The following is an 18,125-nucleotide window of genomic DNA, read 5'->3' as shown; positions in this document are numbered from 1 at the left end:
GAATAAATTATATATATATATATATATATATATATATATATAAAACACTAAAATACGTTCATTTCTAATTGCAATAGTCACAATATTACTGTTTTACTTGTATTTTCATCAAAAAAATAACTGTAAATATTCATAAAACAAATGTACCTGTAATACAATGTTTAACCTGAGGTTTATAAAGAAGATTAAGCTGTTAAGATGGCTCCTAACAATGAAACTAGTAATAAAAGACGCTGTGAACAGTACTCAAATTACTTTATTCATAATATGATTTTGCAATAAAAACAAAAAGTAACATCTTTTGCCCTTATTACAACTTGCATCAAATAGCCACATGGTGGCATTGTATGCCAAGTTTAACACGTCATACTAAAAGGTTATTCTTCTGTTCAGATCACGGAAGGTTTTCTACCACGTTATCAGAACAAATGTAAAAACCCAGACCTCCCCAAACCCCACAGATAAATACAGCAAGTTCTTCCGCGCTCACAAACACAAATAAAACCACCACTGACTGACAAAAGACAGCTCTCTGAACCTGCAAGCGAAGTGTGAAAATGATGCAGTATTAACCGTTGATTAACGTTTCCTCAGACTCCCACTGTCTACTATACATGTGTATCTGTGTAATATGACTGTCTGAAATATTGTTGCCCCTCCATTAGTGTTACTTTGCCGCATCCCATGTACAAAACACAGCGGTTCTCCACTTTTCTGCTGAAAAAAGCTTAAACCAACTGGTCTTAGCTGGTTTAACCAAGTGACAAGTGCCCAAAACCAATCTAAGACAAGCAAACCAGCTTTTCAGCACGGTTTAAATCAAATACATGAACACATTTTTTTTCGTTTATTTCGTTAAATTTCGTTTAGCAAATCTGCAGTCCTCCCCTTGTAGTGGATAATAATGAGGCTACAACAAAACAGATGCTAGATGTCAACTTGTAGAAATTCAACTCTGATATACACAAACACCCTGCCATGAACTCATAAATTGGCCTGAAGTAACAGTTTCAAGTTCTGATGGTCACGTTTACAGTCTATGACGATATAATGTGCTGATACAGAAAAAGAAAAGAACTAAAATTCCTTAAAAACTGGCATTTCTTGACAATAATTGACAACTTAATATATTGCATGTAAATATTGTATAAAACTATTAAAAATACAATTTAGACAATTAAGTACTTGAGTCAACAAAGCCAAAAGTGCAGAGGTACATAAATAAAAAATAACCCCCTCAAATAATATTTTAAAAAACAGCAACAACAACCGGGCGTACTCTTTTTTCAGAGCTGCCACTCAAGTTCACCGAACTCCACCCCCTTTGCCTCATGTCCCACCCCTTTTTGACAGGCTGACCTGAACCAGTATCCGGTCAAAGGTTAAAGTTCACACACCAAGAACTGGGAGTCAAAAGTTCACAGACATGCCACTCAAGCATTCTCTCGCTGAAAACCGCACAAATATGCTAAATCAGTACAAAGTTATAAACATTTTTGTTCGTTAAGATTCAGACGAATCAGCTGGAGATTCAAAACCCGTGCAAACGACACTCCCAGACTCTCGCAGGGTGAAGTTAAGGGCATGTGGTCTGCAGCTCAGGCCACGGAGCCTCTTAAAGCTATTAGCATAACAATGAACACAGAGGTGAAGTCAGTGAAGTCGAGATATAGTCGCTCTGAGAGAGAGAGAGAGAGAGAGAGTCGGAGTCAGAAGCACAGTGAATCTACAGACTGCTGTTTCAGGGGCCACATGAGAGGAAAACAGCGCATCTCGTCCTTTTCTTTTGTCTCTCCCGCTTAGTCTAATGAATAAACCAGATATGATGACAGAAAACACAGAGATCAACACAGATTTCCAAATACTTTCACAAGCTGCACTAGCAATGCACAACATTTAAGTTCTAAGGCCCGTTTGGCGAACACATAAATGAGGATTGATACATATTGGCATACAAATCAGGAATCTCCCCGGGACGATATCCAGGGATCCCACATATATAGAAGGACTGACTAAAGTCGGAGTGAAAGATAACACTGCTGTAATTCCTAAGAGCACAAATGAGATGGTGTGAAAAAGGCACTAAGACTAGCCCTAGAGGATATAAAGCGATACATTCATGGTGTGCGGGGCTTCCTTTTCCGACCACAATCAAAAATACCTTGAAAAACATTGGTACAAAAATAAAATATAAAAGGTTGCAACCCTTGATGCATCAGTGCGTGTGGCTACAGGGAGACTTTTTTTTTTTCCAGCTGATTCGAATATGACCCTCCAGCAGTTCTGGCCCCGTTAAGAAGAGAACTTTCTGTCCAACAGGATATTAAGGAGGAGAGAAGAAGTGTTGTAGTGTTGGTTCATAGCTGCACTTCCTCCTCAAAATACTGTACGTTTCACTCCTTTTCGTGATTTCCCTACTGTTTTCATTTCCTGTGAACAGATTTTCACCTTTTGCAGCCCTCTCTCAGGACAAAAGAAGTGAAAAAGGGCAGCCCTCCCCCTCCCCTAAGTCTTGATGGACTTCCTGTCATGTGGCGGTGGCCTCCAGGTAGCTCTGTAGTTTACGAACAGTTGACTCATCCAATGAGAAGAGGTCAAAGTCAAAAGTTGTGTTGGTGACATTAAAGTGGCCGGTCTCCTCGATGAGGTTCACGATCTGGAGGCAGGAAACGGGTCAATGGTTTTTGTTCAAAGCCTTTACACAAACACAAGCTATTTCAATTCACACGCAAACACCCACCTGCTGTAGAACGTTACGCTCTCTTAACGCCATCAGCCTGCGATGAAGGTCTACCAACTCTTCAGTGTACGCCTGAAAAAAAACGAAAAAAACAAGAGGAGAGGAAGATGTCAGGAAAAAGAGAACAGAAGGTCTGGTTTTATTCTAAAGACACAAACACATAAAAGCTTGTATTAGCACTGAAACTATTAACATCACCCATATTTACTTAAATTAGCTGGAAAGAGCAATTTTACAAACTTACAAACTACTATTAGCAGCATGATGTCATACACTGTGCACTGACTGAACGGACCTTAGGTACACCACTAGTGAACTGCCTCCCGAGATGGAGGTGTAAAATAACTAACTAAATAAAATAAAATAAATAATACAAACCATTGTTGCTATTATATAATAGTTGTATAAAATAGTTGTTACTGTATTTCAAAACATGCTTATTATTACAATAATAATAATATAATAATATGAACCATTGTTGTTATTATATAATAATAAAAGTAGTTGTTGTTGTATTTGTATTCAATGCATTTTATTTCCATAATATTTGATTGAAAATCAACTTATTACATAATTATTTAATTTATTCGAATGTTATTATTATTATTACATTAAAATTGTATTGCATTTTTAAATTATAAGAAGAAAAAAAGCTGCTTTATTATATTAAAATCTGAAACAATATATAGTTCAACTCTAATTAAACTGAATATTAATTGAACATTTTGCTGTTATGTATTTTTTATGCTTATTAGAGTACCAGACTTTCCTGTAGCTCAGTGGAGCATGGCACTAGCAATGCCAAGGTCATGGGTTTGACTCCCAAGGAAACGAACAACCGGTAAAGTGAAAATATGCAGTGGATGAAAGCGGCAAATTTATACATGTAAATGTAAGTATCACTTTATTAGCTTAGCAACATGCTAATGGAAACCCTTTAAAACCATTTGCAACTAAAGTTCCATTTCAGTTAGTAACCCTAAAGGCCCCGATATACTTCAAACGAAATCAAAGAACGAACTGATATGACATCCGGCCAAAACAAAGTTTGTTTTGAGTTCGTTTTGGCAGTTCGATACAGCTCACCAAAGCAAACTTTTTGGGGTAGTTCGTTTTGGCTTCTAAACACCTTTTGAGCTACCAATTGGTCCGTGGCAATTACGCAATCGGTGGGTGGGTTTGGGAACTCCGCCTTCTTTGACATGCAATGTTTTTTTTCCCAGTTCGTTTCTCATTCAACAAAAGTCAGGCAGGAGGACAACATCTTCAAGTCACTAGCAACATAAATACACTGTGTCGAATAACTGAACTGCCACAAATATATCCGCACGTGCACGATCGCTCGCGGAGAGACTTTAAAGATTCCTAGAAAGAAATTGCAACGAAACTTGGCGTCGATGATCCAGAGTTATGCAAAAAGTGACGCAGAGAAACATCAGATGCAAGTTTTCCTTTAAGAGGGCACATATGTGGGCAGCAGACAGCAAAGCAAGGTTTTGGAAGTTGGGTCAAAATGATCAAACAGAAATAACTTATGGGAGTGAGAGGTGGAAAATTAAAAGGTTTATTTACCCTTCCTACCTTGTCGTATCCCTTCTTCAGGACCTTTTCTTGTCGTAAACAAGGGTCTGGACTCTTTCTGCCTGACACCTGTATGATAGACAGACAAAAGGAAATGGAGAGAGGAAAGGAACAAGATGGAGAAAAGAAAGAAAAAAAAACATACAGATGGACTAAAGCAGAGGTTTAAAGAATGAGTAATCAAGACATTGATCTATTGCAGTGTTTTTCCAGTAAGAGTGGACCGGTGCCTGGAGCGCTGCTCCAAATCCCAGTGATCTGACTGGCAGCACCCAGTTAAACAGCATTCCACAGTCATTGGATCAAAAGCTGCGTGTCGCCACCTCATACTCAGCACTGGGCGCAGAGTAATCCAAGAACTAATGCCAATCGTCCATCATCCGACAGTCAGCAATCAAGTTACAAAGGAGCAAAACAGATTGTGTCGCAAACTGAACGATCGGCATGACTGAATGAATAAACACACCAATTGGGTGACTGTCAAGGCTTAACAAGAAGCCGTCTATATCACTACTGAGTATCAGTTCACCTTGTTGTTGGTGGTGCTGTGTTTCGGTGGCTGGGGTGGTGGGTCTCGACTGGGACGCTGCGGCCCATCACTGCAGTCACTCTCGCTGTCTAAGCTCAGCCTGTGGAGAGCAAATATCAAAGAGGTCAACTCTGTGAGGAAACGAAAGGATTAACCAAGCAAAAAATGAAACAATACTAGTCAAAAGTTTTTCAACAGATTTTTAATGTTTTTAAAGACGTCTCTTCAACTCTTCAAGCCTGCATTTATGTGATCCAAAGTACAGCAAAAACAGTAACATTCTGAAATATTTTTACTATGTAAAATAACTGCTTTCTATTTGAATACATTTTAAAATGTATTTTATTCCTGTGATTTCTATGCTGAATTTTTAGTATCCAGTCACATGATCCTTCAGAAATCATTCTAATATTCTGATGTGCTGCTCAAAAAAACATTGTTATTATTTTTTCTTTCAGGTTTATTTGATGAATAGAAAGTTCAGAGGAACAGAATTTATCTGAAATAGAAATCTTTTGTAACATTATAAATGCCTTCATCAACCCTTTTGATAAATTTAAAGCATCCTTGCTAAATAAAAGTATTAATTTCTATCATTTCTTTACCTCCGAAAAAATATACAGACTCCAAGCTTTTAAATGGTATAGTATATAATGTTACAAAAGGTTTTTATTTCAGATAAATGCTGATTTTTCTATTCATCAAGAAAAATGTACTCAACTGTTTTAAACATTGATAATAAAAAAAAAATGTTTTTGAACAGCAAATCAGCATATGAGAATGATTTCTAAAGGATTGTGTGACACTGAAGACTGGAGAAATGATGCTGGAAATTCAGCTTTGATCAAAGCAATAAATTACTTTTTAAAATATATTCAAATAGAAAGCAGTTATTTTAAAAAGTTATTTCATAATATTACTGTTTATGCTATATTTTGGATCAAATAAATGCAGAAGAGAATTCTTTAAAAAAACATCTGAAATCTTACTGTTCAAAATCTTTTGACTGGTAGTGTACATAACTTTAAGGATGTTTACATTTAATTATAAAAGAACAGTTTTTAACGTTCTGGTCACTCTTTCCCATGTAATTACAATGAATGGGAAGTAAAGCTTTCAAGCTTCAAAACAGACGCAAAGGCGGTGTAAAAGTGGTCCCTGCGGCTTGTGCACAATATTCCAAATCTTCTAAAGGCATACAATAGACGTATAAGGAACAGACTGAAATTTAAGTTGTTATTCACTGAGAATTCAAATTCATTGAAAAGATCTGATGCAAGAAAACATTGGAAATATATTAATGATTTACTCACAAATCAGAGTACATTATTTCTCTTTTTAATGCTAGAAGAACTAAGCCAAGATTTTCAAGAAATAATTTAAATTTTAAACAGATCTATAATGGTTTCAGAAGACATGAAATATAGTGCATGAATCGCATTGAGCACTTTTAATGAGTCACATGAACCACGTTTTTACAATACTTTGACCATTTCCAATTTGACAGCACCAGACTTCAATTTCAATATTAAAAAGACATATTTAAAAAAACAATTAATCAAAATTGGAAGAAAGAGTTATAAAAGTCTGGAACAATATAAGAAAGAGTAAATTATCTTTATTTTTTTGGATAAGCTATTCATTTAAATTTTCTGAATACTTTTAATTAAATCTGAATGAATACATTTCATTTTAAAGAATAATTATAATAAACAATAAACACAAAATCCAATTCTACCATTCATCTCACACTTCCAGCCTCGCAAAAACAAGTCTTTCAAAGCAGCTCAGCAACATTTGAGTGAGATGAAGAATAGAGAGAGGCGTATAAAGTCAAGTGTTTACTCTGAGCAAACAAATCCGTTCTCCACCTCTGCTAACATTGATTACAGGGACTTAAAGCATCTGAAAGACCTGCTTAAACAAACATTGACAGGAAAGAGGGAGAACGACCTGGAGTCTCGACTGGGCAGGTTGTTCTTGACTGGCGTCTCTTCGTCTGAGCTGCTATCGTCATCATCAGACTCCTCTGACTGGAGGTCTTCCACCATAGAGCGGAGCGGGCCTAAAGACCAAAGTCCACAATGAGCTTCTGCCACATTTACGGTGGTTTGACTGAAATGTCTAAATCCCACTTTAAAGGCAAAGTGTGTCATTTTTGCAAAAGCAGAAACATTTCCTTAAAACTTCTCAAACCTGCCATTGGTTAGACAAATAAAATGTCTCACCCAAACTTAATTAGTTAAGCCAATGTTCTGTGTTGGACTGGATGTTACAAAATAAAATGTGAAAGGAACAAGGATTTTAACTATCGACAAATTACACGCATAACCTTTTTAAAAAATGCCACTCATTCCTTCATTTTTAAGGAAGTTCCTTGTTCTGACACGTCCTTAACCCTCTCCACGGTAATCGACTAAAGCAGCAGACTGTTAACCTTGAGTTAAAGTGTAGTAGGGAAATCTATTTATGGATCTGACCGCTTCTTATCAGGACACTCCCTGCAGTAAAAGAGCAGATCCTACCTTGGCCTTGTTTCTGCTGTGGCTCAAAGTCTGAATCGGAGCTGGACTCTGAGCTGGAGCTGGAATTAGACGGGCTGGAAGGTGCTGACTGCTGTGGGAAGGAGCGGACAGGACAAAAATGAAAGATTTTGGTTATCACAATATCAGCTTTAGGTCAGGAGTTGGCAGCTCAAAAAGCTGCTCGCGAACACACCGCACAGACTACAGCCCAAAGCAAACTAACACGTGCGTTCTGCGCATGCGTGAGAGGAATTAACTGTCTATATCAGCAGCTATCAATAGCATATATTCGTCATTCAAAAGGAGAAACCGAAACAAAGATATACGAGATAAACGCAGGTATACGAAACGTGAACAAACCAGCGCTTGCTTACCATTTTGAATATCAGTAATGTTGATAACTTTAAATTAAAGTTATCAACATCACTGATATTCAAGATTAAAGTCTTTAATCATTTTAAGCAGCTCATGTTGTTATGAAATCATTCACGTATTAGAATGATTCTGTCTGTACCGCCTTCATTTATGTGCTTGTTTTCATCACTTTCGCTGTAATTCTCGGGCACTGACTCGTTTGCTAAACTGAACATCCAATCAGAGTTCTCCCTCTCGCCGACGGTCCCGACTGCCGTCAACGTGAGCCCAAAGAGAGCCGACGAGTGGAACACACCAAACAAACTAGCCCGACCGTCGCTCGCCATCGGCCCGACAGCTGACCGTTGGCTTGCTGTGTCCCGGCCTTTATACAAATGTATAAATTAAATATATTAATTATAAATAAATATTTCTTGTGGAATTTTTTTTAACATTGTGTCAAGCCCTGAATTTTTTTTTTTTTTTATAAATAAATATTGTGGAGGAAATGACAAATTAAATTTAACAATTAAAGTTGCCAACTATTTTAACTAAGTATACACATTATATTGTTTAGATAAATAAATAAATGAATCAATGAATAAATAAATTCAAGACTTTCTTAAAAAGGAACAACCCTCACCAATTCTATATAAATACATAAACACATTATTTAATGAATTAAATTGTGATAACTTTAAAATTAAATTTAACACTGTAATAAAAAAAACCCTAACGTATTTTAAATAAATAAACAAATACATTGTACTGAAAAAAAAAAAAAAAAACTTCTGTAACACTTTTAAAAAGTTTGCCAACCCTCACTTATATTAATTAATTAAATGTTATTGTGAAAAAAAAATACATATTCAGTTAGATTTTTTTTTTTTTTAAAGGCTGCCAACCCGTAACTTATTTTAAATAAATAAATAAACAGTGTTATCTTGCTTTAAAATCCAAAACAAATCTTATAAACAAAACTATTATCATTTAATTCTAACCTCAGATTTAGACGAGGCCTCATCATCGGAGTTGGAGTCATCGGATTCCGGAGGCTTCTTAGACTCCTTGACCTCCTGGGCTTCTGACTTGCTCTTGGCCCAGCGGCCCTTCTCTTTAGAGGCCTTCTTATCGGCATATCCCAAGGAGGTCGTGGAGGAAGACGTGGTTCGGGGGGAGGTGCCGGTGAACCCCCCACTGCTGGAGCCTTTTGACCCCTCTGAACCCCCCTTCTTTGGCTTCTTGAGACTAGGTTTGGGTGACTCCGCACTGGAAGGTCGTTTGCTGGGTGCTTTTCCATCGGCCGCTCCACCTCCCCCTCCACCGCCTGCTGACCCCGCCCCCCCTCCTTTAGGAGACATGCCTTCTATTTTGGACTCCTTCGGCTTGAGTTTGGGCTCCTTGAAAGCAGCTTTGGGCACGACTTTGTTCTCGTCTTTCACTTTGATCTCAGTTTTCTTGGATGACGAAGATGAAGATGAGGAAGGGTCACGGCTACTTTTGCTGCTGCCGTCCCGCTCAATGTCCCCTTTGGATGTGGCTTTGCTCTCAGAGTCTTTTCGTGGCCGCTCTCGATGCTCCTTGGCCATTTTGTGAGGTTTGGGCACTTTGCCTCCCTCTTTACTAGGCTCCTACAGAAAAAAAATACTGTGTTAACAATTAAATATATAATCTCTATTCTCCGAGATAAACAGGAATTTGTCAGTTATCCAAGAAATGACTGCAGAAAACTACAGATAGTTATGAATTGTATGAAGTACTGCATTCAAAGTACTGCATTATTTCATAATAAGAAATTAAATTTTTTTTTTTTATTATTAATTTTAGTAAGAAAGGATGCATTAAAGTGATCAAATGTGAAAAGACATTTACAATTGTTACAAAATATCTCTATTTCAAATAAATGCTGTTCTTTTGAACTTTCTATTCAAATCCTGAAAAATATTAAGCAGTACAATATTAGGCAGTTTTATATCATTGATAATAATCGGGAATGTTTTTTGAGCACCAAATCAGCATATTAGAATGATTTTTGAATGATCACGTGACACTGAAGACTGGATTAATGGCTGATGAAAATACATTTTATTTTAAAATATATTCAAATAGAAAAAAGTTATTTTACAATATTTGACAATATTACTGTTTTACTGTATTTTTGATTAAATAAATGTAGCTTTGGTAAGCTTTAGAGACTTCTTTCAAAAACTTTTTTTTTTTTTAAATCGTACCAATCTCAAACTTTTGAACGGTGGTGTACTCACAAAAAAAATAACCATGTTTTTGGTCAAGATACACACTATTTTATTTATTACTGGACATGCATAATAATCCAACTACTCGTTCTGGAAAATATGTCATTTTGAATAACCCTAATATTAATATAATAATCATTCCGTGCCATATTGTTATCATCTGTCACCATTTACCCTCATTGCACATTGTCAAATTCAACTGCACAACAGATCCCCTATTAGGATAAAGCATAGAGTTTGACACCTCTACCAATTAAAGCCTGTCTTAACTGCGATCATATCACCCATGTGTGACCTTCACACAAAGGTCATGTGCTGTATTAATGAGGCTGTGTTGAGATTATGACTGTTAAGGATAATGGGGATGCTGGAAGACGTCCAGCTCTGGATGATCACAGTAAATCAGCAGCAAGCGACTGACCCTCTTTACTGCACTAATGAAAGATGCCGCAGAGTGACCCAGACAAAGCACCAGCGCTCAGATATGATAAAGCGAAGGTCATTTAATAGAGATATGGCACATGTCCTACATAATGGACTCTTAATTCTTACTGAAACGATCTAATCTGCTGCTTAGAAGTATACAAAAGAGAGAATAGAGGAAGCTGTGATCACTTAATATCTCTCAACAGACTATTATCAGATATCACTAGTTTATTACAAATTATATTTTTAGAATAACATCATTTGAGTGAAAAACTACCATTCGAAAGTTTGGGGTTAAGGAATTCTTCAAGTTTTTGAAGAAGTCTCTTATGCTCCATTTCTTATTTGAACCCCCCCCCCCAGCAAAATTCTGAAATATTACTATATTAACTGAAAAATAAAATAAGATGATGTATTTTAATATTTATGTTATGATTTATGTTAAGAATTTGTTGTTAGGATTCATTGATACATAGAAAGTTTTTTGTAACCTTATAAATGTCTTTGCTCTCTTTTTTATCAAATGAATGCATCCTTGCTAAATAAAAGTATTTCCACAAAAAGAAAAAACTAATCTTACTGACCCTAAATTATATCATCTTCATTTTAAATCAAACTTTTTCTCTTTTTTTTTTTTTTTTACAGATTTTTAAAAAAATCCTAAAATAGTTTTTTTTCCAGGTGTAATAGAAAAAATACAGATTTTCCATATGATTTCAATTTTGGACTCTATTGTTTAAAAAAGACAGACAACAGCACATCATTCAGCATGTCATATGGCATATTTTAAAATGATTTTTCAGACCTTTGATCCTTGTGAGGTCTTGGTCTTCTTAGGGTCAGAAAAGGCAGAGAGTGGGATGGTTGGAAGCATGGGGTAATCTGGGCTGGGTCTCGGGACCACCTCTGCCCCCTCTGGGACCACCATGATCTGATGTGTGCAGAATGAATAAAAGATGAGAGCACATTCACCAAAAATGTTAAATTTTCCTGACTTCAAACATGCAAGAAACAGCTCCATTTCCCACAATGCAGCACTCACCCCTCCAGCCTTGACCAGCTTGCGGCGGAAGTCACGAGTGGGGTTATTGAAGGTTAGTTTCTCACAGCGCAGGTGATTGACAGGTGGGTTTCCCTCCAGGTTAAGGAAGAGGTCATAATTGAAGCAAACCTTCTTTGGCTCCTCCTGTATTAAATTTGCATTATTGCGTGATTCCATTAAATCCTCTCATATTACAGAACAACTGAAGACAAGCATTAAAGTGAGTCAACAGAGCAGCAACTGCAGTGATTCTAGGACTTCTTTCATGGGCGGCACAGCCAGAGGTTCATTCAAGATTCAAGGGCAAAACATCAGCAAAGATCAGAGTTACAAATCAAACCCCCAGATGCACATTCTCCTCCTCTCCACATCTTTTTATCTCTGTCTCTCAGCATGCTAAAATCTGTGAGTTACTGAAAACACCTCAGGAAAACAAGACTTGGATATGACATATGACAGATACAGATACATATCACAAGCCTGTAAGTTAGCAGGTGGGCTTGCAAATGAGAGTGTAATTGTTTCGCATTATACTGCTCTGATCATAAGGCAAATCATTCTCCTCTGCGTACTCTACTCTACATTGCCTGTTTAATGTCAATGGGGGGGGGGGGGGGGGGGGTTCACAAATGACAAGACAAGAGGAAGAGAAGCTGATACTCATGAGTCACAGAGAGAGAGGGGATGTATGTGAATGTGAAAAAATAGAAATAACTAGAGAACAAGACAGAACAGCAAAAGAGGACAAAAGAGCTGAAAGAAGAGACTCAGATACCTTGTTTTTGAAGTAGACCTCTATGGGCATCAGAAAACCAGCATATCCCGACTCCTCAACCTTGTATGGTGGCTCCTTACACACTGCAAATAAAAGAAAAAGATGAATTATTTCACAAAAAAAAAACAAATCTGCATCTAACAATGATATTCATAACTATTTGAATGTAAGAGGCTTAGAGAGACTTATTTGTACTCATATACACCATCCAAAAGTTTGAGGTTGATAAGATTTTTAATATTTCTAAGTATGTTATTCTCACCAAGGCTGCATTTATTTAATCAAAAATACAGTAAAACAGTGATATTGTGAACATTTTAACGACTTCCTGTGATGGAAAAGCTGAATTTTTAGCAGGCTTTAGTGTCACATGATCCTTCAGAAATCTTTCTAATATGCAGATTTGGTGCTTAAGAACCATTTCTTATTTTTAGCAAAGTTTAAATCAGTTATGCTGCTTAATATTTTTGTGAAACATTCTTTCAGGATTCTATGATAAATAGAAAGTTCAAAAGAACAACGTTTATTGGAAATAGAAATCTTCTGTAACATTACAAATGTCTTTACTGTCACTTTTGAGCAATTTAATGTTTCCTTGCTGAATAAAAGCAATCATTTCTTTTGAAAAAAAGAAAGAAAGCAATCTTACTGACACCTGAACTTTGGAACAGTACAGTAATGTATCATTACATATTATTTAATGTTTCATAATTTTATTAGTAAGGAGGTTTCACATTTCTATTGGCGCTTTCATTTACAAACAGGAAAATGAAGGCTTTGCTCATGAATATTAATTATGTTACATCATGTTTGCTCAGTAGGCCTAACTGAATGGCTGAAAGGCACATGCTGTTAAGTGTGCACTGATCAGTTGCCAATTCGAGAATCCGACTATGGTGAAGACACAATCATGAATATTTATTAAAATGACTTGACTGGACACTCCAGGAAGGTTACCAAGCAACATCTGCATGACCCAATTAATATTCACGAACGGTAAATTAATTTTGCCAACAAATCTTAGAATCAGTGTTTTGTACCACTTCACTAAAACACAGTGTGAAAGAGCTGATTGTATATTAACAACAAAAAAATGAATTAAATTAAATAAAAAATGAAACAAATGGTGCATATTCAAAATATCCCTCCATCCAAATCATCATAAAATAATGTGAATATAAAATGCTAACTTTGGTCTTAGACCAGCACTGTTAATCCAAGGCACGTGACAAGTGAAATGGGTTGATGTTTAATCTGCTGACAGTAGTTTCATTTCTCCAGTCATCCGAGGCTGTTTATTTGTAGCCTTCAGTATTGATTTAGTATCGACACCAAAGTCCTAGAAGCTGGTGTGGTACAAAGCCAAAACTTTAAGATTGAGAGAACCTATAAATATTACAAGAAAGAAGCACACTGCTCCTTATGATAGGCAATGTGTCGTGTGGCTCTCATACATGCTGTTTTTTGAAGATTGAACTGTGAGTGGTGCAACGTCTCATTTGTGAAGTTATAAAATTTACCCCTCTTGGGTTTAGGAAAGCTCTCGTGTAGCCGGAAGACAACTTTATCCACAAAGTGCTGAATGTCACTGTTCTCAGGGCCTCGCACAAACACCATCCAGTCGTGGGTGAAGCCCTCTGATGTCACCTTCTTCCTCAGCAGGGCCCTGTGACCCAGCTCAAGCTTTACCTGAACCGTGCACTGAAAACAGAGAAACACATATTAATTAAATGCTTCAATAAGAACGAGTTCAGTTGAAGTTCAGCAGAGGAGAGCAGCGGACACTTTCCGGCATTGTAATTCATAATCACAGACTACTACAAATCTGGCATTTGATATAAAGTAAAATGTGATTTTTAAAAATAAAAAAGTATTCTAAAAAATAAAAATAAAAAGATTTCTATTTAAAAATGATTTTTATTCATCAAAGAATACTGACATCCTAAAAATGTCACAGTTAATAATCACAGTGAGTGATAAAGATTTTTTGAGCACAAAATAAGCATATTTAAAAAAAATAAAAAATAAATGACACTGAAGACGGCTGAATAACGGCTTCTGAAAATTCTGCTTTACCATGAAAGGAACAAATTACATCAACTTACAACAATTTACATGTAATAAAACAGAAAAGAGTTTTAAACTTTAATATAATTTCACAATACTCATGTTTTTACTGTATTTTTGATCAAATAAACACAGCCTTAAGCACGAGCATAAGAGACTTATTTCAAAAAGGTTTTTTTTTTTATAACCCAAATTTAGCTATATATTCCATTATGGTCAGGATTTAAATTATATATAAATAAAATAATGTATAAAATGATAATATATTATTTATTTACATACATATTAGCATTATTTTATATGTAGCCTATATTGCATGTTTTTTCTTTAAAATATGTATTACATATTTTCAGATTACGAAATTATTTTAATAATGGTGCTTTTTAGGAATGACACTTTTGTGCACTCCTAAAACAAAAGACAAAAAAATGCAATATCAAGCTGTAGGCTATTTTCTTTTGTAAGAAGACTGTTTTAATTGAATGAATTCATACAGATGAAAACGGTTATTGATATAGCAGAGAAGAGTTACTAAAAAAAGGGCTAATCATCTGTATCATCAGCTGGTTCTGCCAAATGGCCAGAAAAAGCCATCAAGGGAATTCCTTGAAAAGCAGCCAGGAAAAATGAACACTGCCCACACAGGGTGGAGACGGGCCAGACCGGGTACAGGTGCCCAGAGATGCTCAGATGCTGTTGACTCGAGTCCCTGAACTAGTGGACACTGAAGAACCAGAATAAAGAACAAGACTGGGATGTGCTTTTTTGACTTTTCTGAAAGATTGTAAACACACTAGTGGAAGGAAAATCTTATTGGCTGGCGTCTGGCCTGTCACCATAATGCACTTTAACTCTCTGTGTTGGCCGACACTCCCACTTCTCCGATGCCAAAACCTGCCAGCCAGACCCCGACGCTGCCAGGCATCAGAATAAACCCTGTGAGTCCATCTCTCATTCACTCACCCACAAGCCCCAGCCGAGTCACATATATAGACAGACAGCGAGACAAAAGCCTGGCTACCCTCAACGGCAAGAACGACGCAGCTTCAGTCCGCTCTTTTTCCAGAACTTGCCATTTCTAATTTGTCTCAGCAACAGCAGCTTGCCTTGAGGTAATGATTACAAATGCTACCAACATTAAAGGCTGTTCCACCCCGCCTGACAGGAACATGACCACCTGAATATGAAGACGATATGGGACAAACAGGAGACGTACACAATAAGAGGTTCAACACATGACCACGTTAATCCCGGTGAAGGGGGGTAAAAAGATCAAAAGGCCTTTTTGAAAAGGAGTAGATTAAACAGGACAGGCAAACACTGCCGGCTCCTGGTCTCACAAGACACACTCACCCGCATCACGTTTTGTTAGAAAACACAAAACAGACACAAAAGTGGCAGACTGGATTTCTCTCAGGTCACTGCTATGATACAGATTATCAGTCAAGCACGGTAAAGATACAAGCCGGTCACGTGGAAGCCAACATGCAAACGACAAAACAACAAGTCTCTGAAGAGTTGCTGCAATGCTGTTGTCAAAGATCCAGCTTGGAAAACATGAACGAATGAAACATGCATATCAACTATATTTCAAGATAATCTTTCATTACTTGAGAAGTGGAGGGACAAAACTGAAGTTTACAACGTGCTTTTCTAAAATCACATTAAATAATCAGATTTATGATTAAATTAAGCTATTTGGTTTGAGATTTGTCTTCATGCACACGTATCTAGCTGAATTAGTAGCCTAAAGCTGGATCAAGCAAGTTAAAAAGGACCAAAACAATACAAACGGACCGATAATGAAAGTAATAATGGGATAAACAGCTCATTAATATTAAATAGTAATACTATAAGCAGTAATAAACACAAAAGAGTTATATTTTTTTCTCTACATAGACAGCTTTATCAAGACCGTATTAACGTTTATACGTTAAACATTTTTTTTGTAAAAACATGTAATAAAAATAATTTATTATTTATTAAAAATAATTAATTTAGTCATATTTTAAGTCATAATACCATTACAATTATTGATGTTGCATTACAACTGGTAAGCACAAATTTTATGAAGAAAGACTCCATATAGTTTATAATAATAAAATAGTCTATAATATAATATAAATAATTAATATAAAATAGTTTAGATTATATAATAATAAATACTATATTATATAATAATAAAGGTTTAATAGCAGCAAATACAATTAACCTACTGCAGACCACAGCCACAAGGCAGAAGGTGTAAAAATAGCCAGCATGTTAATGCAATGATATTCATCTACAGCATATGATCACTGCTGCTGCTCATAAATCATATTGCATAAAAAGGGCAATTAATTAGCCTTGGAAGAAGACAGACTCCCGCTTCAGGAGCCCATCAGGAACCCCCACCCTCAGAACAGACCTGTGCAGTGCCCTCAGCCTTCAGTCAAGAACACTAGTGCATGAAAATGCATGTTCCTCATTTCCTCTAATAAAAGCCGCAGACTGTGGTGGTGACTCCCGGGCCAGAGAAGCACAGGACAAAAACACTCTCCTTTGTGTTTCTGCTGCTGCAAGCACGACTTGCCTACTGCAAAAGCTGGCGCACGCATCCAGCCCTCTAGGCTGAGCTGATGTCCCCAAATACCGATGTAGCTTTAATATGCGTGGCCAGCTCGAGTCAGATGGCTGAGAGGAGGGAGGAGGGAGGGGGTTATATGGGTCCGATCCGCTGCTTTCACGAGCCCCAAGTGTCCACATTCAGTTTCAATGGTGGATTTCTCTAAGCGCGCGCTTACAAAAGTTGACTTCACTCCATGCAACAGCAAAAGCGTTTCATACTCTACCTGATTCTCCATAGTTCGCCGGCCTGATGAGGGTCCTGTTTATTTACAGAAGGCTTTTGAACGGCTGCTCCCGACTCCTCATTGTGTGTCAATTCCAGCCCAAAACCGGAAACTAGACAGTTCCCCTCCCCTCTCCGTACCTCTGGCATGCACCCAAAACAGAAAGCGCTTGTGACCAATCGAATGCCGTCTAGGATGCGCTGTACGCCGGCTAGCCAATCGCGAAGCGCGGTGGGCGGGACTTCCCACGGGCTGCCTGTACTGGTAGGTAATAATTAGAGATTAGCCGAACCGATAGGATGTTTGTTTTTGTTTTTGCAGTCTAGTAGCGTTACTTAGCATTGTTATTTTTCCATGAATCATTTTCAATTTCGTCTTTGAAAACAAAGCATGTTACACACAGCTGTGTTATGATTGGTTGGTTGAGGGCATGCCTCTGTTCTGTGTTTAATTAAGGGGATTACAATAAATAATGAATGCTTAGTGATTTTACTTGCCATTTGAAAGCACTAATTTAATATATGGGTCACCGGGGCTAGTTGTCACACTTTTTACTGTAGTATACAGGGTATTTTTGCTGAATAGGCAATAATAAAGTCTTGGCCTTTACAATTAAGCTATAGCCTATTCACATTTCCAGTTATTGCCAAGGAAAAATACAGTTGATTTAACACGTTGACCCAACAGCGGGGCATGTTGTCACAATGGAATTTAATAGGCTAATTTACATTGTAACACAATTATAAAATACTCAAATAAAATGTGATATTAGAATTTTAGCTTGGGGAACATAATTCACACAAAAAAAAGTTAAACTTTCTTGAGAAAGAAACCAATCAAGAAAGGGTTTTTGGTAAGGTAGTCATACTAAATGAACATCAATTACAAACACTTATATACCAAAAGAGCTTTGATTATTATTATCATTGCTTTAAAACATAAGTCAAACCAGATGTCCTTCTTCAAATCACAACCGTAAAGATATAGGCTGAAGAAAGTG

General features: G+C 36.8%; 1 protein-coding gene across 3 annotated transcripts; it reads right to left on the bottom strand.

Moving 5' to 3' along the window:
- Window positions 1-237: 237 nt before the first annotated feature.
- On the bottom strand, window positions 238-17,260 carry LOC306848398 (protein ENL-like). Of its 3 annotated transcripts, none has more exons than XM_079382922.1 (12): window positions 17,126-17,260; window positions 13,748-13,928; window positions 12,228-12,310; window positions 11,453-11,596; window positions 11,216-11,341; window positions 8,731-9,360; window positions 7,376-7,466; window positions 6,804-6,915; window positions 4,851-4,950; window positions 4,313-4,390; window positions 2,741-2,812; window positions 238-2,656 (listed from the first exon to the last, which is right to left on the bottom strand). In XM_079382922.1, the coding sequence occupies exons 1-12, from the start codon at window positions 17,135-17,137 to the stop codon at window positions 2,528-2,530; spliced, it is 1,758 nt and encodes a 585-aa protein (XP_079239048.1). In that variant the 5' UTR covers window positions 17,138-17,260; the 3' UTR covers window positions 238-2,527. The 3 variants fall into 3 exon arrangements, with proteins under 3 accessions (XP_079239048.1, XP_079239047.1, XP_079239049.1); XM_079382923.1 differs by having other exon boundaries at window positions 239-2,656; window positions 4,322-4,390; window positions 17,126-17,235; XM_079382921.1 differs by having other exon boundaries at window positions 11,216-11,596; window positions 17,126-17,196.
- Window positions 17,261-18,125: the final 865 nt, after the last annotated feature.

Source organism: Barbus barbus (genome assembly GCF_936440315.1).
Source record: "Barbus barbus genome assembly, chromosome: 28".
NCBI lineage: Eukaryota > Metazoa > Chordata > Actinopteri > Cypriniformes > Cyprinidae > Barbus > Barbus barbus.
This window is presented reverse-complemented; position numbering and strand designations above follow the sequence as displayed.

Coding starts and splice junctions, on each gene's coding strand:
- LOC306848398 (XM_079382921.1), bottom strand. Junction 9,361..11,215: donor AGACCTCACAAGGATCAAAG/GTCTGAAAAATC, acceptor TTTTTTCTGTAG/GAGCCTAGTAAAGAGGGAGG. Junction 4,951..6,803: donor CTGCCCAGTCGAGACTCCAG/GTCGTTCTCCCT, acceptor TGCTCTCCACAG/GCTGAGCTTAGACAGCGAGA.